Source organism: Mesocricetus auratus, unplaced genomic scaffold (genome assembly GCF_017639785.1).
Source record: "Mesocricetus auratus isolate SY011 unplaced genomic scaffold, BCM_Maur_2.0 Super-Scaffold_100024, whole genome shotgun sequence".
NCBI classification, from domain to species: domain Eukaryota; kingdom Metazoa; phylum Chordata; class Mammalia; order Rodentia; family Cricetidae; genus Mesocricetus; species Mesocricetus auratus.
Window position 1 is genome coordinate 19,031,269 of NW_024429205.1, and position 23,210 is coordinate 19,054,478.

Below are 23,210 nucleotides of genomic sequence, written 5' to 3' on the forward strand. Positions count from 1 at the left end.
GGCTGTAGAGCAACAGTACCGCGCAGCACTGCGCAGGCGGAAGTTCAGAAAGGAAGGGGGGAGGACACTATTTTTAGCACTGAAGCCAGGGTATGAATGTCTGTAGAACCGAGCAGGGCCTGCAGCTTTCTTTGCATAGACAGAAGACCTGTTGGTTTTTAAAGGTCAAAGGTAGGAAAGAAACTTGTGTGCCCGCACCGGGGAGCATACCCCGGGCTGGCCAGATGCCAGAAGAAACCCCATTAGGTCAGGAACACACACGGGCTCAGGGCTTTTTCTTTTCATTTCCACCTCCTGGTAAATTCCTGATGCAGAGATGAGACCATGCCCTGAGGGAGGAACGCAGAGGCTAGTACATGCAGGGCTACGCAAGGAGGCCCGCCAGCTGGGGCCTCAGGCAGTCCCGCCCCTCTTCCCACAGGCTTGGTTCCTCTCCCTGGTGGCTGAGTGAGTCTGGCAGCCAGCGAGCTGGGTCCAGGTGTGCAGCAGAAAGACGGACAGGAATGTGCCTCTGGGGGAAGACCTTCCCTTGTCTTGTCGGTGCCAGCTTGCTTCTCGGCCTCTGTGCCTGTACAAGAAACGCTGTTAGTCACCAGCTCGCCAGGGGCTCAGGGCAAAGCTGGCCACAGCTGTGAACCAGCAGCTCCTCGGCAGGGAGGGGGGAGGTTGGGGCTCTCAGCTCTTCAATGGTGTGTGTAGGTGCCTTTCCTCTTTTGGTGGAACAGGGCTGGGGCTGGGGGAGGGTATGTGTCTTCTGAGGTCACTGCTTATGTCACGGGGTAGGAAGTGCTCCCAATGAATAACAAACTGGGTCACAATGCCAGGTCTGGAAAGGGAGGAAGTGTGGTAGAGATGGGCAGAGAACGCAGAAGGGGAGAGAGCCTCTGGCAGCAGAGAGCATGGCGGTGTGTGGCCCTTTTCATCTGTCTCTACTGCCGGCTTCTCATAACTCCTGCCCTGGGTCAGAGGCCAGGAGGAGAGGCCAGGACACCAGCTGAGTCCAGCTCTGGCACCAAGTCCTTGAGTGGGGGCTTCGGCTCCCTTGCATGCACCAATGAAACAGGCTACACAGTGCTCACAAATCTCCTTTCCATGCAGTCTTTCTTGCCCTAGGGACGGAGGGAACCTGAAGGTCTTTGAGTCAGTCCCTGACCTCACCAGCAGCATGTGACAGCCTGGGCTTGCCACAGGAAGGGCCTGATCTGCACAGACTGAGTAGCAGCACCCTGGTGCTGCCCACCTGCAGTCAGCTCGGCAAACCAGGAGTGCAGCTGGCCTTGGGGAAGGGTGGGGACTAGTTCAGCCCAGAGGTGGCTCTAAGAGGACATTCTTAGAAGGTTATCCGAGAAAGTCCCTTTTCTGGTTGGTGATGCCATGGCCCTTCGTTTTTCTACCCTGGAGATTTGTAACTGAAAAAGATGCCCAATTTTTAAAAGAAAGAAGCAGAGGCCAAGTGTGGCGACTTTAGTCCCAGCACCTGGGAAGCAGGGATAGTCATGAGTTCTAAGACAGCCAATTATGCACAGTGAGACTCTGTCTTGAAAAAAGGATATGCATATGCATATTAAATATACATGTATATGTATATTAAAAAAAGAGAAGAGCCAGGCGTTGGTGGCGTACACCTTTAATCCCAGTACTCGGGAGGCAGAGGCAAGCAGATCTCTGTGAGTTCGAGGCCGGCCTGGTCTACAGAGCGAGTTCCAGGACAGCCTCCAAAACAATACAGAGAAACCCTGTCTTGAAAAACCAAAAAGAAAAAAGAAAAGAACACAGAAGTTGCACAAGACTTAAACAAACAGAATGCAACACTCATTCCTTAAGACCAGAAGAGTGTCTGTCTGTCCTTTGACTCAGTGGTTCTTTGCGGCCAGTGTGACCACATTAGGAGGCAGTGCTGAGTGACAGGATTGATCCCAGGGGAGTTCTTGCTGTGGGGTAGACAGTGCCTACAGATGACAGGACTACAGAGGCAGCTGACACTCTTGCCACCTGTGGCAGTCAGTGCTATTGGTGACACCAGGCCACAGACTTGCAATGCAAGACAGGCCACTGCCTGGAAACCCAGTAAACAGGTCCAGGAGGGCAGCTGTGGGGGAGCAGGGGAAGAGGCGAAGTTGGGAGTCCTAATTGCAAGGCTTGCTCTGGTTTGGGACCTATGAAGGAAGAAGGGAAGAGGAAGGCAAGGACACACTACTCACCTGAGCTTCCTGTGTCGGGACTGCTCCTCGGCTAACCTGTGGCAGCATAGCAGAAACAACACTGAGGTCACACACAGGCTCCTCTCAGCCCCCTGGCCTTCTCTCAGGGGGCTTTCCTGACCCACCCAGCCCAGGGGCTAGATTTATATCTCCCTTTCTATAGAGCTTTCCTGCCAAGGATAACGAGGTAGAGGCAGATTACTGACAACCCACGACTCAACCCTTGACACCAATGTTGTGAAGGAAAGTCAACCAATGGAAGCCGAGCTACCTTAACTATGGGGAACAGTTATGGGGTGGGGGGTTGGAGCCTGTTTGGTTCTGAAAACCAGTTTTGATGGGGACATTGTTTCTCTATGTTCTGCCGGGGACATTGGTTCGCTATGTTCCGGAGCAGCTTTACTATTCAGATGCCCGTTGGGTGTTTCGAGCCCATGCCATCCTCACAGAGGGTCCCTGCTGCTCAGGCGTGGGTCAGTATGCTCCAGTGTATGCACTAGATTGCCAGGGGACACCCTGAAGGACACAGAAGCTCTGGAAAGGCTCAGATGAATGTGGAGTATGGGGGCAACCAGAGGAGGCCATGCATCATTCTGTGGTCTTTTTTAACGCTCAGGATAAAGGGCGGCTCAGAGAGAATGGATGGTACCACAGAGTAGCAGTATCCTTCTCTGGGATTCAGACAGGCAGGGTAGGGCAGGCAGAGGCGACAGACAGCTAGGGGTGCATAGGGCAGGGAAGCCTGCTTTGGTCAGGGTTCTTCAAAAGTGCCCATGTGCTGCTCACGCGTGCTGGAGACACCACGTGTGCTCACGTGTGCTGAGCAGGGAGCCGCTGGCTTGTGCTTATGTCACATGCGCCTGACTTCACCCCAAAGAAGAGGCATCTTCCTCTGTTGGTAGCTATTGATTCTAAATGCCCTCACACCCTATCTGCAAGGACTCACACAGAAACAAACTCTCCTCACCGACTCTTTGCCCTCTTGCTCTTAGAGATGGCACACAATAGCCATAGAAGCTCAGGCATCCTCACAACCCTCACACAGACACACGGACCCTGGTGTGTGCACTTGGAGGGATAAAGAGAGACTAAGGGCTAAGAGCAAGCAACCAGTCAGACAGGAAGGCACTGGCAGGGTCAGTCAGGGACAGAGACAGAGGGCCCTGAGCCAGGTCGGGCCAACAGAAACCACGCCAATCCCTACAAGCGACTTGGGGGGGGGGGTGGGACTCCATGGCCAAGGCAAGACTGAAGCAGCAAAGGCAGGGTTCTAGGCTTGCGCTGGGATTGGAGGGGAGCTGAGGAGGGGCCGGGAGGAGCTCCTGGGGTGGGGAAGCACACAGGAAGCAAGGCCAAGGCAGCAGCTGCTACGTCTGTATCAAGGAATTTCCAGAGCAGTGCTGAAGTCTGGTTTGGGCATGGGCATGTGTTTGGGGGTAGGTGGGTGTTTACATGGTGGCATGTCTCTGTCCCTCCTGCCTCGTGGCCCTTCTTATCTGGACCTGGACCTCTGAATTCCCCTCTGACAGCCTCAAGCATGGCCAGGACAGCAATTCCCACCAACTCATGCCCAGTGGCCCATCTCTCCCAGGCCTCACTTTGGCTTCCTAACGGTTTCTGTACTTGCACAATGTTTTCTCCTTGCCTATGCCAGTGTCCTTGCTGACAAATTCCTTGCCCTGAGCCTGCAAACACTTTCTCTTATCCTTACCATCTCAGGGATAGCTAGCACTACAGAGTCACTCTTCTGAGGGGTTCCCACCTGTCCCCCCTTGACTGCCTTCCACTTTGTACTGGGGTTTGACTGCTTCTCTTGGTCTAGTTGTTCTGCTTGGAGTAAAGCACTGGGCTTGGAGTTGGAGACTCCTGGAGTGAATCCAGGTTCTGCCACTTATTAACCTACCCAGTTAGTAAGCTTTGGAGCCTTGTCTAGAATTCTGGCCCTCTGGGGCTGTGAAGTCAATGAAGATGGCTGTGTTACAGACTTACCTACAGGTCTAGCAGGTAGCTAGGAGCTAGCATGGGTCTCTCCTCACCTCTCCTGTTTCTCCTATCGCCTCCCAAGGTTGGTAGACCACTCCCTCTCGCTCAACACTATCGTGTTGTCCCGTTCACGTCCTTAGACTGGCTCATTCACTGTCATTACTAGATGGCAGGGACTGCTCCAGACACTGGGAATACATCACCAACGACACAGGCCAGAGCCTTTGCCTTAGGGAGTTTATGTTCTGGAGGAATCCAGAAACAACATATTAATATGTGGTAGACATAACTGGAGATTCTCTAAAGCGCCTCAGGAGGATTTTGTTGTCTGTTTAGTATCCCACTGAAAGATGACAATCAAGAACATGAGGTTTGGTACACAGAGGAACCCTGTCTCGAAAAACAAACAAGGAGAACATGAAGTTTGGAGTCAGAAAGACCCACCTAAAGTCCACTTATTCCCACCCAGAGGCTGTGTGAGCAGACTCCCCCAGAGTCGGTTTCCCTATTACTTAAATGGGGATATTATTATCTGCATATTTTAATGCAACATGAAATCATTTAGTGCAGCTCTCTCCCCACATAACAAGTATATAAATAGTTCATACATATAGTGAGACTAGGAAGGCATTACTGTCCTTTGCCGACACCTTCCTATCTTGCTTTTATTTTTCCAGGAAGCCATCTATTCCAACCTACAAGTCTCTTCCTTTTCAGAAAGTCTTAGTATTATTTATTATACAGTTAATGGTTTGTCTTGAGACAGGATTTCTCTGTGTAACTCTGGCTCTCCTAGAATTTGCTCTGTAATGCACTCTGGCCTCAAACTCACTTTGCAACAGAGAATGAGTCTGAATTTTGGATCCTCTTGTTTCCTCCTGCCAAGCACTGGGATTACATGGGCATGCCACCGCTCCTATGGTTTATGTGGTGCGGAGGTTTAGTCTGGGCTTTGGGTGTGCTAGGTGAGTGATCTACCAACTGAGTTACTTCCCCAGCCAACATTTACTTTACTTTTTAAAAATTATTTATTTATTATGTGTTGGGGAAGTCCTATGTATATGTCAATAAAGCACTGTTGGGTCAATAGGGAACCAAGATAGGTGGGACTAGGAGTCCAGGAGAACTCTGGGAAGGAGAAACACAGAGAGTCAAGATGTAACGCCATGGGGTAGGAAGCCCGGAAACTTCTCTGGTAAGAGATATACTTAGATTAACAATTATGGGGTAATTACTTAAGTTAGAGCTAGCCAGTAAGAAACAAGCAAGGCCAACAGCTTCATAATTAATATAGCCTCCTGTGTGTTTATTTGGGACTGATGCGGCTCTGGAACCAGGCTGGCGGGAAGGCTTCTCTCAAGGAAAAGGCTTCTCTTTACAATTATGCAGTTTTTAAAAAATCTGTGTGCATGCTTGTACCCCAGGAGAAGGCATCAGACCTCATTTACAGATGGTTGTGAGCCACCATGTGGTTGCTGGGAATTGAACTCAGGACCTCTGGAAGAACATGCAGTGCTCCTAACCTCTGAGCCACTCTCCAGCCCCAACATGTACTTCTCTGATCAACATTTTATGCTGCTGTTTTCTTCCTCTGCATATCTCAGCTGTGCTTCCCCAAGTAGACCATCAACCCCACGAGAAGGGGCAACGCTTTGTGACTTGCTTGCACCCCAGAGTACAAGTTACTGCTTGTTGGCACACCTCAGAGGCAGTAAGGAGGGCAGTCAGGAGGAACTAGGGGGGCTGCAGATGTGCGGAGGGTGTGGCAGAGGAGAGGTCAGAACCACGGGGGAAGGAAGTCAGCATTCGCTGCTCTGGAGCGTGGGTTCCCATTCAGACCAGCAGTCCTGAGCTGCCCTCATCTCTGTCTTTCTCATCCTGCATCTGCTGTTCTTCCTCTGCACCTTCCTGGGCTGTGGAAACAAGTCCAGGAGGCCAGTGACCCTCGGTCTAACACCAGTGTGGGAGGCAGGTAAGTGAGGCCACTTAGGAGGCCGGAGGCCTGAGGCAGCAAGTAGCCTCCAGGGTGTATAAATGTCCCTTCCCCATGCCCAACCGATCCACACCCTGGCACTGTCTGATTGGAACACTTCACATCCATGAAGCAGGGGGCATGATGCTGCCTGCTGGTATCTTTGGCGATCAGGGTGGCGGTGCTGTCTACTCAGCATTTTGCATTCAGGTTCAAGAAAACAAGAAGTGCATGGTGGAGGCAAACCCAGGTTTTAACACTGGCTTTGAAGTGGGGCTGTGTGCTCAACTCTGAGTGTTCTCTCTGAATCAGGTCACATCTCGCCATGTGTGGCCAGACAGGAAAACAGACAATCATGTCATAGTTGATACATGTTGAAGGGATTGGGTAGAAATCTACTCAGAAAGGAGAAAACTTGAGAGTTCCCACGTTATCTACCACACACCACTCAAAAGGTGGCCTGGAGAGGAAGTCTGGACTTAGGGCAGCTTAGGAAGGTAACAACCCATGACAGAAAGGGAGATTTTAGCTCCCTAATAAGGAAGACATCTCCAGTGATTAGAGTCAGACTGGAGGCTTTTACTGTGACAGCGAGTTCGATGAAAATATTTTTGAAGGACGAGGAAGACAGACTATAGATGTGTGTCCTGTGCATGTTGCGCGAAGCGTCTGAAGTCAACCTGGATATCCACCCCTTCTAACGAAAGCCCTTGGAGTTGCTTTCAAGGAAGACGTTCAAATGTATTGTATCGGGCAGGGCTCTCCCATCCACTGAGAGACAGGATTTACTGTGTTTAACAACGGGCTGAGTGGATCCTGTGTGCATTCATCTGGGTCAGACTACAGGATTCTGTGCTTGGGAAAGGAGCCTCGCAGAACCTGCCCTGTTGTCTGTGCTGGGTCGGCTTAGAGCCCAGCCTCATGCTTCTCTACACCCAAGCTCTAGAACTAGCTTTGCCTCTGCATGTTGTGTGATCGCAAACAAATGAACTTTTCTGAAAAACCCCTCACCACATTTCTAAAATAAGGAGGTTGGACAACAGGATCACTAACGTGCCTTCTAAATGACACAATATTACTAAAGCCAGCTTTTCATATCAATTGATGCCCTTGCCTCCTCTCACACCATATGGCCTAGGTGGACTTTGACTTCATAAGCCTCCCAAGGACTGGGGCTTGCAGGCATGCAGGATTGTGCCTGACTCACTTTCTGTCAATCAAGTTATTCTCCTTCTTGAGTACTGAGCTTGTGAGCTGCTCGTTTTGCATAAACTCCTACTGTACCTTATCTGCATGTCCTAAAAATCCCTAAGAAACTCCCTCTAAAGCTGTAAGTGAAGTCTAGAGAAAGGGCATTCTAACCAGCTGTGAGGTCATCCTGAGGTCCCCCCCTCCACCCCCCTCTGTGCTGGGCCTCGGTGTGGGCATGAGAAACAGGATGAAAGAGGGTGAGGGCATCATATTGCCTGTGGCAGGATGGGAGACTGAGCTGAGCTGGGAAAGCCAGCCAGGTCACAGGGACCTGAAGGATGAAGCGTGGAAAGGAAGACAGCCCTAAGGAGACGCTTTCCCTGCTGCGGACATCCTGGCGTGCTTTCCACAGGAGTGTCTGAATGGCCCTGGAACACTGCTCTCTGCTTTTGCCTGACCGCCCGCCTAACCCACTGCAGAGTGCTTACAAGCACTGCCTGGGGTAACTAAGGACAGAGATGGGCTCCCGTGTGAATGCTGCAGCCCTCTAAGGATGCCATGGCTAGAAAATAATTCCTAAGCACCGAGTGGCCATGTCACTGATGGAGCTGGCGGGTACTTGGTGGCAAGGTGGCTTTGTCCTCTTTCCCAGGTTTCACGTGAGGGGAGAGTGCTGTGAAGCAGAGGACTCTGGGAGGCCACGACGCTGGCTGAGTCAGGGAGAGATGGAGAGAGAAGTCAAATAGGACCAAACAGGAAGGACAGGGGGAGCTGCAGGTGAGATCAGAGCCTGGTTATGGACAAAAGAAGACAGGAGTTCCAAAACAGAATCAAACAGCAGGAAGCCAGAGGGCGGCTGGAAGAGAGACAGGTGTCCTGGCGCTGGCTGCTGCTACATCCAGGATAGCTTCGGAATGAGGCGGTGGCCAGCCTAGGGAGAGAGCGCTGTGGGCAAAGGGCAGCAGGACACAGAGGGAGGAGAGGCTCGGCTGCACCGAAGAGCAGACTTCATGTTGGAACTGCGTGTGCGCCTTCAGACTGCTCTTAATTAAGCTGTGCTCCCATGTGGGAGGAGGGAGGCACTGGGGGAGGATCCTGTGTGCTCCTAGGAAGGAGATGGACTGGGAAGAAGGGCCATGGGCCTGGTGGCAGGGAGACATGGGCACGGAGTGGAGGCGGAGACCGGTGGGGAGCTCTGGGTGTCACCTGAGTGGAGCTCCTTCAGCAGAGATGACATGGTGTTGGTGATGGAGTCAGCAGCCACCAGCAGATCGTTACGGAGGTTTCTCCTCGTACCTGAGGAGTCAGAGCAGATGGCAGTGCAGATGGGTGGGCATGGAGAAGAGCCCTGAGAGATGCCCCCACCAGTGAGGGGCGACTAGGGGAGGCGGGCCTGGGCAGCTCTGCACGCTCCTGGAACGTCCACTCACTCCGTGTCCTCCACTGGGAGCGCCGGGGCCTGCCAAGCCCATGCTTTGTGGGTGCCACAGTAGAGGAGAGTGGGGTGGCTCAGTCTCAGAGTGCGGGGCTAAATTCTCTAACACCACTGCCTCCCATTTCCGCATCTTCATACCCTCCCCACACGACTCCCTTGCCCATCACTTAAGACTGTGGGTCCCTGGTTCCTCAGTTGGCCGCCGTGGCCAGTGCATTCGGCTAGGTCCTTTGGGGATCACCACTCTTCCCATTCTTCTTATTCTAAAGACCTTTTAGGCCAAATGTGTGAGGAGGCAAAACCCAAAGGGCAAGGCATTTCCTTCAGTCCAGAGCTCGGAGCCCAAGAGGCCAGTCATCTTCACCCGGATGCCCGCAGACCTCCCGTGAAGACCAGCCTGTCATGCAGAAGGAGCCAGCACACAACTTACTTATACTGTAAATCTGATCACCCAAAGCCAAGAACACAAAAGGAAAGCAACTGGAAAAATCCTGGCGGACATCCTGTATGTGCTCTCAGCCCCTCAGCTCTCCACAGACAGGCCCGGAAACTCACCTTGGGCAAAGGCCTCCTGTACGTCGCCCCCAACTCCACTCAGCGAATCCTGTGGGCCATGGGTGGGGGTGGAGCCCGCAGACGTGGAACGCACAGGCATGGGTATAGGGCGGCTACCTCCATGAGTGGGTGATGTGTGAGGTGACCCTGTGGCTTGAGCCTGGGAGGATGGGAGAGAAAACATGTCATCGTGGGTGTCCACCGTCTCTAAGAAAAGGGGGACGCACTTCTCAGGATCATGCTTAAAAAAAGAAAGAGCCAGGACTCGACAAAGGAAGGAAAGGGAGAGGGAAGGGCCGGTGTGGGAGTAGGAGCACTATAAGAACAGGCTGAGACCTCCAACATAGGAGGCAGGAGGGAATTCAAAGGCAGCTTGGGCTACACAGTGATTAAGTTCAAAACTACAGGGTAAGAACCTGAAGTCCAAAGGACAGGCTGAGAGAGGCGGAGAGAGGAGCTGCATCCAGGAGGATCCAAGAGGGAAAAAATAAAAAAATTCACAAACACCCTCATGTGTGCGTGACAACATTCTGTACCCATTCTTATCTGATCCCACAAGAACATGTGGGTAGAAAGTGTTCATTTCTTAATATAACTCTGTTTTGGTTTTTCGAGTCAGGGTTTCCCTGTGGCTTTGGAGGTTGTCCTGGAACTCATTCTGTAGACCAGGCTGGTCTCCAACTCACAGAGATCTGCCTGCCTCTGCCTCCTGAGTGCTGGGATTAAAGGCATGTGCCACCAACGCCTGGCTTCATATAACTCTTACAGATGAAAATCAAGATTATGTGAGAGGCTCCTCAAGAGTATGTGGGAGGAAGCATGGTTCACTAGAAGAGCCCCTTCCACTCCACAGGCAGCGTGGCAGCCTTCATTCTCACAAGAGATCTGAGCCTGGTCAGCAAAACCTCCACCACACCTGCTCAGGAAAGTCAGTTTGGGTAGCCATAGGGTCAAGTGACAGCGACCACATGCTCACTACAGTGGGGCTTCCTCAGTAAAGCCCGGTATAGTTTTGTATCCCCCACCCCAGGTCTCTTCTACATAGCCCTAGATGTCTTAGAACTATGTAGACCAGGCTGGCCTCAAACTCACAGAGATCCACCTGCCTCTGCCTCCCGAGTGCTGGGACTAAAGGCATGTGTCACCACTGCCCGGCTACTCATTACTCTTAAAGACTTTTTTTTTTTTTTTTTTTTTTTGGTTTTACGAGACAGGGTTTCTCTGTTTTGGAGGCTGTCGGTCCAGCCTGGCCTCGAACTCACAGAGATCCGCCTGCCTCTGCCTCCCGAGTGCTGGGATTAAAGGCGTGCGCCACCAACGCCCGGCAAGACTTATTTTTGACTGGACTCAAGACTTGGAAGTAAAAGCTCTTGGCAAGGACAGTCTACAGTTCTTGGCAATCTGTTTCTGGGATTTCTCTTTGGCCTCCTTCATTCTCTTGGTCAAAAGCTTAGCACATTCTGTAGCCTCCTAGTTTTGCTTAATGTAATGTTTCTTCAGAGCAGTATGTCACATTTGTATTGCAGGACACGAGAAGGAACAAGACGCTGAATCTTGGGTGTGCTGGTCCTGGACTTCTTACCTCCTTTGATAAAGGGCTTTCCACCAACACTGGTGGCCATCATCTTCTTTAAAGAAACCCAAGTTTTCAGTTTCTGCAAGCTCTTTTGGGCCACAACCACCAAGGCACAGTAGTGTCTGTCAGTCCAGGAATAGCCTTCTCTCTTTAAAATAACCAAGTTTAGGATACTCAGACTGTCAGCCACAATGCACCAGGAACAGAGGTCACTTCTCCTCTCTGGTTCTCCTTGGTCTGTAACTAGAATAACAGCACTCTCCGCCGTGGGTCAATACACCTGGCCTCATGGGAAAACCTTGTTTGTCGTCCACCAGAGCATTGGCAGCTACGTCCGCGGCTATGGGCTTCCCGCAGAAACTTCAAAGTTTGCGATCACTGTCCACTTCCATGTCTCTGATGGCCACTGGCTGGGAAAGAGATACTCAGTTTCGTCTTGACAGGGCTGACCCCCTGAGAGGTAGCTTGGAGCAACGGGGAGTGACAGCTGGAAGAACTAAACTAATCAGAAGTGGTTCCCTGACTCAGGGGGTCAGGTTGCAGGACTTTGTGGGAGCAAAACTGGGGAGAACAGAAGTGACAGTGAGAACAAGTTCATGCGAATCCCTCTGGGGATCTAGCCTAGAAATGCCAGGCGGGATATGCCGGAAAGGGCTGCCTGGAGGTATGCACAATGCCTCCCCTCACTGCTGCAGCTGCGTGGGTGCTGAATGACATATTTTCTTCTCTAGCATGGCTATTTTCTAGGTTTGTTGTTTTCTGGGCCCTGGCCTTAACTTGCAGACCTTCCTGCTGCAGTCCCATGCTGGGATTTCAGGGGCACGCCACTCCACCCTGTTCTCTGTGATGCTGCTGAACCTTCCTGTGTGGGTGTGTTATTTATCCACTTAGAAAAAAAAACAGGGTTCATGGTCTTGAACTTGCTATGGTCACCGAGGACAGCCATAGACTCCTGTTCCTCCTGCCTCTCCCTCCCACGTGCTGGGATTATAGGCACACCATAATGGCCAGTTCTGGGTGTGTTTTAATTTAAGAAATATAAAAGCTCAGAAAATGATCACGTATAACACCATAAGCCACCCCAAATGAATCATTACAAACAATTTATTTTAATCTAAAAACAGTACAGATAATGCTTGAAGACTCCTTTACCACCAATTCTTCGAAGGCTCAGTACCTTCCCTTTGGAAACTTCCTGTCTTTCTCACCAGAGAATTTTTTAAAAAACATATTTGTACATATATAACTATGGCCAGGCATTGGTGGCACAATGAATATAACATTTCATGCCTTTAAATTCTTTATGAATGGTATTGAACTACAATAATTACTTTTAAATTGCTTTTATTACTTAGCACACTCTTAGAGAGTGACCCATGATACAAATAAATATAAATTTAGACCCTTACTTCACCTCACATTAAAAAAACAAACCACCAGGTGGGGGTGGCACACCCCTTTAATCCAAATATGTGGGAGGCAAAGGCAAGCAGATCTCTGAGTTTGAGGCCAGCCTGGTCTATAGAGTGAGTTCCAGGACAGTTAGGGCTACACAGAGAAACTCTGTCTTGAAAACCAAACCCCCTGCAAAAAAGTTCAAAACCAAACAGAAGAACATCAAAATGCAGCATACTAAATATTAGAACTAATATTTCACAATTTCTCAAATAAATCAAAGGAAAATCCTATGCAAAGGCCTTTTAAATATAATACCCAAACCATTATGTTTAAAAGAAAAACAGAAATAATTTTTTAATGTGTGTAATTTTTTGAGTGAGAGTCCAGAGATCAATATTAGGTACCTTCTACAATTACTTCCCATCTTATCTTTTTTTTTAAGAGGCTCTTTAAAAAGATTTTTAAAAATTTAATAATTATGTATACAGCACTCTGCCTCCATGTACACCGGTAGGCCAGAAGAGGGCACCAGATCTCATTGCAGATGGTTGTGAGCCACCATGTGGTTGCTGGGAATTGAACTCAGGACCTCTTGAAGAGCAGCCAGGGCTCTTAACCTCCGAGCCATCTCTCCAGCCCCCTCCATCTTACCTGTTCTTAAGATTTACTTATTTTTATTTTATGTGTATGGGTGTTTTGCCTGCATCTATGTGGGTCTGTGTACCACATGTGTACCTGGTGCACAAAGATTAGTCAGATTCCCTAGAACTGGAGTTACAGATGGTTGTGAGCTGCCATGTGAGTGTTTGGGATTGAACTCAGATCCTCTGGAAGAGCAGCCAGATCCCACCCCATTTATTTATTTATTTATTTATAAGACAGAGTTCCTTTGTGTAACAGTCCTGGCTGTCTTAGAACTCACTCTGTAGACCAGATAGGCCTTGAACTCACAGAAATCTCCTGCCTCTACTTCCCAAATGCTGAGACTCTAGGTATCTGCCACCATATCTAGCATGGCCATAGCTCTTAACTGCTGAGCCATCTCTCCACATTCCACCTGAGATGGGGGGAGGGGTCTCTCCCTGAACCTGGAGTTCACTGATTAGGTCACTCAAGCTGGCCAGCAAGCTCCAGGGATGTTCTTATTTCTGCAACCCCAATGTTGGGATTACAAGTGCATGCCATCATGTCCTTATTCTTGTGTGCCAAGTGCTTTACCAACAAGTCATCTCCCCAGCCCATGATAAACACTTGCAAAATATTCAAGAAGAGAAGGTTCCAAATGCTCTCATCACAGGAAATTATTACCTGTTTATAACGATGGATATCCAGTTAATTGATACAATATATAAATTAGATCAGGCTATATTGCAAAGAGATGTAAAATTATCATCTTTTGATAAAAAAAAAAACCCAGAACCCTTTGCTCTTCAAAGTAAGTCATTAAACTCCTTATGGGCATATCAACTAAAAAAATGGATCAACAATCTAAATAAATAAAACAAGAACAGCATTGGGGAGGCAAAGCTCTGAGTTTGAGGCCAGCTGGTCTACATAGTGAGTTCCAACTTTAAAACGGGCAAAAGACCAAACACAATTTTCTAAAAACACAAAGAAGTCCAACAGGCATGAGAAAGATGCTCGATGCACTGGACACTAGGGAAAGGAACGAAGAGACCACTCTACACCCACCAGGGGGAAGGCTTCAGAGCAGACAGGAACAAGAATACGGAGAAACCGGAATCCTCAGACACTGCCAGAAGGGATGCAAAATGAGGCAGCTGCTTTGGAAAACGGCCTGGATGCTCCTCAAAAGGCCGAGTAACACATGATGCGGCGGCAATCACTCTCAGGCGTATACCCACCCAAGAGAAATGAAAACACGTTTGAACAAAAATCGGTGTCCAGATGTTCACAAGAACACTAACACAGCCAAAGAGCGGAAACAACTCAAATGCTACTGATGGAAGATGTAAACGTGGTGCGCTATACCCATACAATGGAATAGTATTAGGCAATAAAAAGGAACGAAGGACCGATAACATTCACAATATTTGGAAAACATTTTGCTAAGTGAAGGGGGCCATTCAAACAAACACACATTCTAAATTTACAGGAAAATTTCAGAATAGGGAAATCACAGACAAAGTACATTAGTGGTTATATGGGCACAGTGGGGGTTGGGAAGACTGAGGAATAATTGCGAACTGGTGTAACTTTTTTTTGAGGCTGATGAAGTGATGAAGTTTCTTTCTTTCCTTCCTTCCTTCTTTCTTTCTTCCTTTTATTTTATTTTTTGGTTTTTCAAGACAGTGTTTCTCTGTATTGCTTTGGAAGCTGTCCTGGAACTCGCTCTGGAGACTAGGGTGGCCTTGAACTCACAGAGATCCTCCTGCCTCTGCCTCCCAAGTGCTGAGATTAAAGGCGTGCGCCACCAATGCCCTGCCTGTGATGGAGTTTCTTAAACTGAAGGTAATGATGATGGTACAACTCTGAATATAGTTTTAAAAAAAGACAGCACTGAATTTTACAGTTAAAAACAGTGAATTTAAGTTGGCTGTAAGTGACGAGGACGGCATAGACTGAAAGAAAACATCCACAAATTATATCTGGAGGAGAACATAGGACGGTTTCTCCTAACTCAGTAAGGAGACAAACAATCCAATCACGAATGGGTGAAATCTGAGTATGTGTTTCCTCGAAGAAGGTGTTTGAGTATCGTAATTATACACGGGCCAAGCCCCAAGGGAGAGGACACGGCATACTCAATGCAGTACACTCTGCTCAGAAACTACAACTGGAGAGACTGCCAAGGATGTGGGGAACCTGAACCCGTCCTACTGCTGCCGAGGCTGAGAAGTGGCCAGGTTAGGAAGGATCTAGCAGTTTCTTAGGACAGACAGAAGCTTAACCACGGAACCACGGAACCACGGAACCCAGCAACTCCACTCCCTGAGAGAAGGGAAAACATAAGCTCACCTAAACATGCACATGTTTACTGGCAACAATTTAAATTGGATTAATAAAATGTGACACGACTAAATTTTTTTTATTTTGTGAAATGCTCATTTTTATTTGTCAGTAATTATTACACATTATTCCTTACTTTTTCAGAGTTTGTATCATTTCTTCCCAGTTATAAGTGAATCTTCTTATGGCCAATTATTATTATTTTTAAATTGAGTGTTTCATACATATATATATATAATGTGTTTTGATCAAATCCACTCCCAATCCCTCCCCTGAAATTCTTACACAAGCTCACCCCACCACTACTCCCTCCCAATTTCATGTACTTAAGGAAAGAAGAGAGAAAGGAAGCCCTTAGCCCAGCATGTGGTGGGTGTGGGACTGTCCATGTGAGTGGTTTCTCAGGGCCTGCATCCCTGTAGAGAACTGATTCTCCCTCTCCCAGTAGCCACCAATTTTGGTTATTTAATATTCACATATTAAAATAGCTGGAACTGGGAGTTGGAGAGATGGCTCAGTGGTTAAGAGCACTGGCTGCTCTTCCAGAGGACCCAGGTTCAATCCCCAGCATTCACGTGGTGGCTCACAATCATCTGTAACTCCAGTTTCAAGGAATCTAACGTATTCTGACCCCTTCAAGTACCTAGAGCACTTCGTGCATGTACATACAAGCAGGTAAAAATTCATACACATAAAATTGAAAAAACATTTTTTTGTTTTTTTGAAACAGGATTTCTTTGTGTAACTTTGAAGTCTGTTCTAGAACTCTCTTTGTAGACCAGGCTGGCCTTGAGCTCACAGAGATCTGCCTGCCTCTGCCTCCCTGCTGGGATTAAAGGTGTGTACCACCAACAGGCTGAAAAAAAATATTGCAATAGAGCTGAGAGGAGTGCAGCTGGAGAGATGGCTCAGAGGTTAAGAGTACTGGCTGCTCTTCCAGAGGTCCTGAGTTCAGTTCCCAGCAACCACATGGTAGCTCACAACCATCTGTAATGAGATCGGGTGCCCTCCTCTGGTGTACAGGCGTACATGCAAGCAAAACAGTGTATACATGAAAAATAGATAAATCTTAAGCTTAAAAAAAAAGAGCTGACAGGCCCACTGAACTCTTGTCTGGGTGGAGGACGAGTACTTTAGTATCCAGGGTAGCTAGCTCAAAGACACCACGTGTGGCTCATGGACACCCAGTTGCTCAGCACTGCTGGAGAAGGAACTGGTCTTGGCTGTGGAATGCCATTGGTCCAGGGATGCCAAGAGACTACTACTCTGTAGTCTAATAGAACAAGAGTGCTGGCAACGCTGCATTCTCTCTGTTGGGAAGACTGTGTCCTCAACACCCTTATGCCAGCAGGCCTCACACTGCCCTCTGCTTGTTGTACCCCCGACTAGTACCTGCTGGACCCCCAGGCACCAGCCTTGCGGCTGAGCCTACATCTTCCTGAGACTCAGCTCTGCTATTCTGTTGCAGCAATGCCTTCTCACGTTCCTTGCCTACACCCCAGTACAGGCTGATGCTTCGTAAGTACTTGTCCAGCAATGATGAGGGGCATCGAGTTTTCCGCCCTTCCTTCCGTAATGGAAAGTACTGAGGGCAGGCAACGATTCCCCAGTGAGCAGCAACTCTATCCATCATTGGAAAATCCTGTGTGAAATTCTCTAACTAGCTAACTAAATGTGGTAGCCAGACCTCAGACAGCACAAAGTGACCCGCCACACGCATCCTGGAACAATCTCTTGGTCTGGAATGTTGGCTGGGCCAAGTGACTTGCTTCTAATGAATCACTTTTGAGGTTAGGTTATAAAAGATGGTGGCTGTAGCCTGGGTGACCCAGAGCCTTATAGGAGCCTCTGCAGGGTTCTTGGCCCATAAGAGTTGTGATATAATTGATTTACAGGCGTGCACGGCCACACCTGGTATGTTTTTTCTAAGTCAGTTTTGAGATGATACTGGGTAGCAATAAACAATCTATGTGCCAAACTTATGGTGTTTTTGTTTTTAAATAACTACTTTAATAGGGCAGTCACAGTTGGAATTGGGTGGACAAAGTGGACACATAGATTTAGGAAGAGACTAGAATCAGAGGCCACAATGACAGGATGAAGGCCCCCAGAAAGAGGCCCATGGGAGGGAAGAGAGGCAAGGAAAGGTAACCAGGAAAACATATCCCTAATGTGAGAAAGCACTGAGGGCCTTGAGACCAGTAGCCTGGCCCAATACCCCGTCTCTGGCTCCCTGTCCATGACTATCAGCACCTTGTAGCACTGCTCTGTACCCAGAGCAGAAGGGAAGTTGCAGGCTCTGAGATGCCATCCCAGGCCTTCCCAGGTGAGCACAGAGGGAGGCGGAGTGTGTCAGTGAGAAGGCATTGGAAACAAAAGTTGGAGACTTGGCTTCTTGTCTCGCATGGCAGACGCATCTTCCCATTTCTGGGGTCCAGCTTTCTCATCTATAAATGGGAGGGTGCTATTTGACATATGAGGCATTTTTCAGATTAAAAAAAAGTGCTGCGATTTACCTGTGATCAGGTACTTGACAGGCTAGGGCCAGACAGCTGTGGTACAGCAAGGACATGGTCGACATGGTCAAGGCAGGCCCTCTCCACAGGGACTGCCAAGCTTCCCCGTTAAGAGCAACTAGTCCAGGATGAGCAGCACAGTGGATAGCCGGGGAAGAGGGGGGTGCAGGGGAATCTAAGAGTAAAATAAAACCCTAAGCAACAGTAAGAGAATTACTGGGACAGCTCCGAGCTAGGAGGCCATTGGCCTTGGGAACAAGAGAACCCCCATCACATACTGCAGAACTTTCAGGATCCCCCACAAAGCACTTGTAACACACTCCCTAGCTAAGGATGGCATTCAGCATGTGCAATCACATGTCTAACCAATAAGCACATATAGTAAACGTCCTATAACTCAGATTCCCTATAAGCAAGCACCCTTACAGTTGGAAGCACTCTTGCTGGGGATATAGAACTAGGGACACATTCCAGTCTGAGCAGCAGTCCAGACTGCCAGTTCTCATTTTCAAACCAGCAAAGACGCGGCAAACTCAAGAAAGTTTTGCATTGGGCTCCAGAAGTGTGTGGAAATTACGACTATGTATTCAAGGGTCTTATGATCTACCTCATTTTTGGTTTTGTTTTGTTTTTTAAGACAGGGTTTCTCTGTGTAACAGCCCTGGCTGTCCTGGAGTTCACTTTGTAGACCAGGCTGGCCTTGAACTCCTAAGATGTGCCTGCCTTTGCCTCCTAAGTGCTGAGATAAAAAGTGTGTGCCTCCACCACCCGGCTGACCTACCTCATTTTATACATGTAGAGACTGAGACCCGCAGAGGTCAACCAGGCTACAAACAGGCCAGGAGAAGGACTCAGAGTGGCTAGGAGAAGCCTGAGTATAGTTGGATCATATTACCGCAGTCCAGAGATCAGAAGGAACATGAATTAGTCAAGACTTCCCATGACTGAGGCAACTATGATTTCCCCCACTTCCCTTTGGTAAGAGCAGAATCTAGGGCCTCTACCACTGAGCGACAATCCCAGCACTACTGTAATTTTTCTATGGAAGAATCGATTTCATTTCCAGTGCATACAAGACATGTAGGAAGGGAGAATGGAGAAGGGAGACGACTTCGTCCCTTATTGAGAACACAGATCAAACCCTGGGGTCAAAACAGGTGCAGAGAATTCGAGACAAGGCGAGGGGAGGACAGGGACCCCTCCCCACAGCAATGAGAAGTCAGATGCAAAGGCAGAGACCTGCCAGAGGACCAGCTGCAGAGAGAAAAGGGCACCGTCTTTAGTAAAAACTACCAGGGCAGCTCTTGGCTGTCTTTAGGCATCCCCAGTATGGTGCCTGGCACACAGTAGGGACTCCATAAATAGCCCTTCTTTCTCTTCTTTCTGTATGGAACAGGTAAGACTTTTTAATCTCCTTGGTACACGTTATAGGCAAGTAACCAAGTCCAGGGAGGCCTGTGGTAAGACACGTAATGTAGAGAGCAAGCCCTCCTTCCCCCAAACACCCCTCCTCCCGCTAGCTAGCCAGGCTGTTATCATGGCAACAGGACGAGGACATTTCAGTCTCCATCCCTCTCCCCGACACATGGATACCTGCCAGGCAGCAGATGGCCTGTGTGGACGATTACCTTCACTTTGCCGCAGTGTATTTAAATTAAACAAACTGGCCTTTTTGCTGCTGATGTTGATGCCCTCTCAGAAAAACAAAAACAAAACCCTGGGAGAAAAGAGCCTTAAGTCTGAAATTTAGGCAAGGCAACTGGGGCTGTGTGGAGAATGGGGGCAGATAAAGAACGGGCTCAGAACATTTTCCCTGGAAGAGCAGGTAAAAGCCTCCAGCCCTGAGCTGCACGGGAGGAGGAGCTGGGAAGATGCGGCTGCACCGCCGAGTGTGGCGAGAGGGTGGGCTGTCTCCACCGCAGTAGGCAGCCTTGCAGCTCATCGGACCGCTGGGAGACAGGGCTGGGCACGGGCAGCAGGGACGAGAAAGGGCCAGCAGCAGTGAGGAAGGTAGCGGATGCATTCCATGAACTGAAGCAGGGAAGGAGGCACCTGAGCATCCTGCCTCAGGAAGCGCCCATTGGCAACAACAGGCCAGCATGACCTTCAAAAGGCAAACCTAGTTTCCAGACTCCTCCTAGAGCACCGAGGAGACTTTCTATGATGCTTCTCTGCTCTGAGAATACATCTCTATATACCTGATGGAATGGTAAGGCCACCAACGGGCCTGCAGAGGACCAACCCTGGGATTGCCAATGTTCTATAAGTGGATCAACAGTGTTGGCAGGGTGGAGCGGCATATATTTGGCTCCCAATCACCATGATTTGTCTCTGTGTAAGTCACACACAGGTGTAATAGAAGCCAGAACTCACTTCTGGACTGTAAAGGGTAGAAGGGAAGGTGTTTACTTAACTTTCTGGGTCAGAGGAAGACAGCATATTGAATTCTGGAACAAAGTACAATTTACTATAGCTTATAATAAACTCAAGGAACAGAAGTTGATATGTAAACTTTTAGCTGAGAGCGTTCATACATTCTAAGACTACTGTTTTTCCTGGGCTGGCTACCCCCATGTAAAGATGGCCTCTCCACTGAGTTCCCAGTGCAGGATTTCAAAGCCAATTCTCAGCAACCTGGTCAGGAACCTCACTAAGAGAAAAACCTCGCATGAACAATACCAAAACCCCAAGATACACATAAGAAGCAAAACTAGGCTGGTACCGGGGAGGACGTGGTCCTTGTTGGAAAGCTAGGCCAGTGGAGAAGGCAGGCGCTCAAACCCACCAACGGTACTTCACAACTCAATGAGGCAAGCTGGAATGCCACTTGTGTGCATGAAGAGGTACTGTTATTCAACAATACTCTGCTCGAGGCCTAAGACATGGCTCGGTGGCTAAGAGCACACGCCGCTCTTCTAGAGGACCAGCACCTGTGAGCCACCTGAATTCCACATCCACCGGCTCCTGCACACATGTGGCACATGGACACACGTACATTAAAATGAAAGCAAACCCCACCATCACCTGCCCGTCATATGCCTGGGCACACAATGTGGCCATTACAGTCTGGGCCTTGCCATGAGACAGACCGAGATTCCAGCTCTGCCATTTACGAGCTGTGAGCTCTTGGGCAACTTAACCCCTCTGTGTCTCAGGGTCTTCATCTGCAGAATGGAGGGAGGTAACTGTATCTGCCTCACAGGGCTGGTGAGGACGGCCGCCAAGTACTATACACATCCGTCTCTGCCACTGTCTAGGCATTGGGCGGTGACGTGGAGGAAGTGACACCTCCTTCCAGCAGGCCTGCAGTATCTTGAGAGGCCAGACAGTGAGGTGTGGGCCAGCAGGTTTCAAAGTCGCCAAAGAAGCTAGTGATGTGAACCAACTAGGTTTCGGTACACCCTTCTTTGTGTATAGCCCTTTCTAATATTCTCATCAGAGACAATGACAAAAGACCAAAGAACTATGGCATTAGATGCTTACAGATAAAGAAAATGAGGTCTATTAGGTTTGTGCTTTTTAATCAATCAATCAATCAATTAATTATTATTATTATTTTGGTTTTTCAAGACAGGGTTTCTCTGTGTAGCCCTGGCTGTCCTGGAACTAGCTCTGTAGTCCAGGTTGGCCTCAAACTCACTGAGATACTCCTGCCTCTGTCTCCGAAGTGTTGGGATTAAAGGCATGCGCCACTACTGCCCAGCAGGTTTGTGGACTTGTTCAGATAGAACTGAAATTTTACCATCAAGGCCTTATCATTCAGAAGGGCTGTCCACTCACACACCACTCATTAATACCCAATTTACCTTTCCTCGAAGAGGTGAGGTTATTGAGGGAGGGATAGGATGATGACTGAGCAAGATAAATTTTTTTTGTTTTGTTTTTAAGAGGTATTTGTAACTGGGGACTGGAGAGATGGCTCAGTGGTTAAGAGCACCAGCTGCTCTTCCAGCAGACTGGGGTTCAATTTCCAACACCCACATGGTGGCTCCAGTTCCAGGTTATCCAACACTCTCACATAGACATACATGCAGGCAAAACACCAATGCACATAAAATAAAAATAAAGAAATTGTCTAGGATAGGTTCTAAAGCTACACAGAGAAACCCTGTCTTGATAAACAACAACAAAAAATTTTTTTGGTTTTTACGAGACAGGGTTTCTCTGTTTTGTTTTGGAGGCTGTCGGTCCAGCCCGGCCTCGAACTCACAGAGATCCGCCTGCCTCTGCCTCCCGAGTGCTAGGATTAAAGGCGTGTGCCACCACCGCCCGGCAACAAAAAAATTTTTTAAAGAGTTATCTGTAAGAGCTGGAGACATAGCATGGTGGTATAGTGCTGACTTAGCATGTGTGAAGTCCCAGGTCAAACTCTAGTATCACAAAACAGCAGAGGAATTTGTGCTCTAAAAGCTACAGAAAATCATCTTGGCAGAGTTACCGGTAACCCTGTCTTGTTACCAAATGCAAGGGTTTCCTTGTCTTAGTTACTGTCCCCTTCAAATTCTATGGGCTTTTGAGAGACTTCACAGTCCTCCCCCACTTTCTTTTTCCTTCTCCTCTTCTTTCTTGTCTACTCTGTGCTTTTCCTCAGACTTCTGTGGATGGTTTCAACACTGACTCTACATTGAAGATGTCCAAATCTACCTTGCTAGCCCACTTTTCCCACTGGAGTTAAAGCTGCACGGCTATAGTATCTAGCAGGCCTTCCTGCTTGACTGCTTGGTTAGCCACACAACCAAGCACTTGACAACGGAGATCATACCTAACCCTGAATAACCCGTTTCCACTTGTTCCGTTGGCAGGGGCCTTCATTTTCCAGACTCTGGGGTTCCAAACCTAGAGGTTGTCCTCACTGTGCCTCTCCTTTGGATGTTCTGCTGAGATCTAGACAGTGGGTAGTTCTGGGGAGAGTGTATCCTAGACTAGAATTCAATGTTCTTTCAGTGGAGGGGGAATTTCTCCAGTGTAGTGTGGAGGGTTCCCTGGAGCCTCTGGGGGACAGTTCCCATATCGTATACACATTACGGTCAGGAAAGAAGAAGACAGAAACACATTACAGGACAGAACTCTCTTAGCTTGTCTTTCATGGAGGAGTGAAACATGGCTATGTTCCTCAGAGCCAAGAACTCTCTCTCCTTTATCATCACTCAAGGGACTCTATGGGAGTATAATTGTATTTCCTTTTTTTACAGAAGGAAACCAGAACAAGGAGCTGCTGGGCCCCACAGTGAGCATAAGTGCAAGACTGATGGACAAGCACGCTGTGTAGACTTCCACAAGCCGCCTGCAGGTCACTAGGCCCAGTGGTCAGTCTGTGTGCCTAGACACTGGGACCCAGGGTAGAGGGTTGTGGGATTGTCTTGTACCAAACATCAATCCTCACTCACCAAAAGCTACATTTTTTGCAGTCTTA

At 48.7% G+C, this 23,210-nt stretch overlaps 1 protein-coding gene across 7 annotated transcripts in view; it reads right to left on the bottom strand.

Moving 5' to 3' along the window:
• Positions 1–451: 451 nt before the first annotated feature.
• The window catches only part of Dtnb (dystrobrevin beta), a 200,107-nt gene continuing 177,348 nt past the window's right edge, over positions 452–23,210 (bottom strand). For 6 of the 7 annotated variants that reach the window (XM_013119858.3, XM_013119859.3, XM_021232445.2 and 3 more), the window contains 4 exons: positions 9,338–9,497; positions 8,554–8,643; positions 2,202–2,237; positions 452–568 (listed from right to left, as the gene is read on the bottom strand). In XM_013119858.3, coding sequence (XP_012975312.1) covers positions 2,233–2,237; positions 8,554–8,643; positions 9,338–9,497 — 255 coding nt within the window. In that variant the 3' untranslated portion in view covers positions 452–568; positions 2,202–2,232. The remainder of the gene's footprint in view (positions 569–2,201; positions 2,238–8,553; positions 8,644–9,337; positions 9,498–23,210) is intronic. The other variant, XM_021232443.2, reaches the window with a different exon arrangement.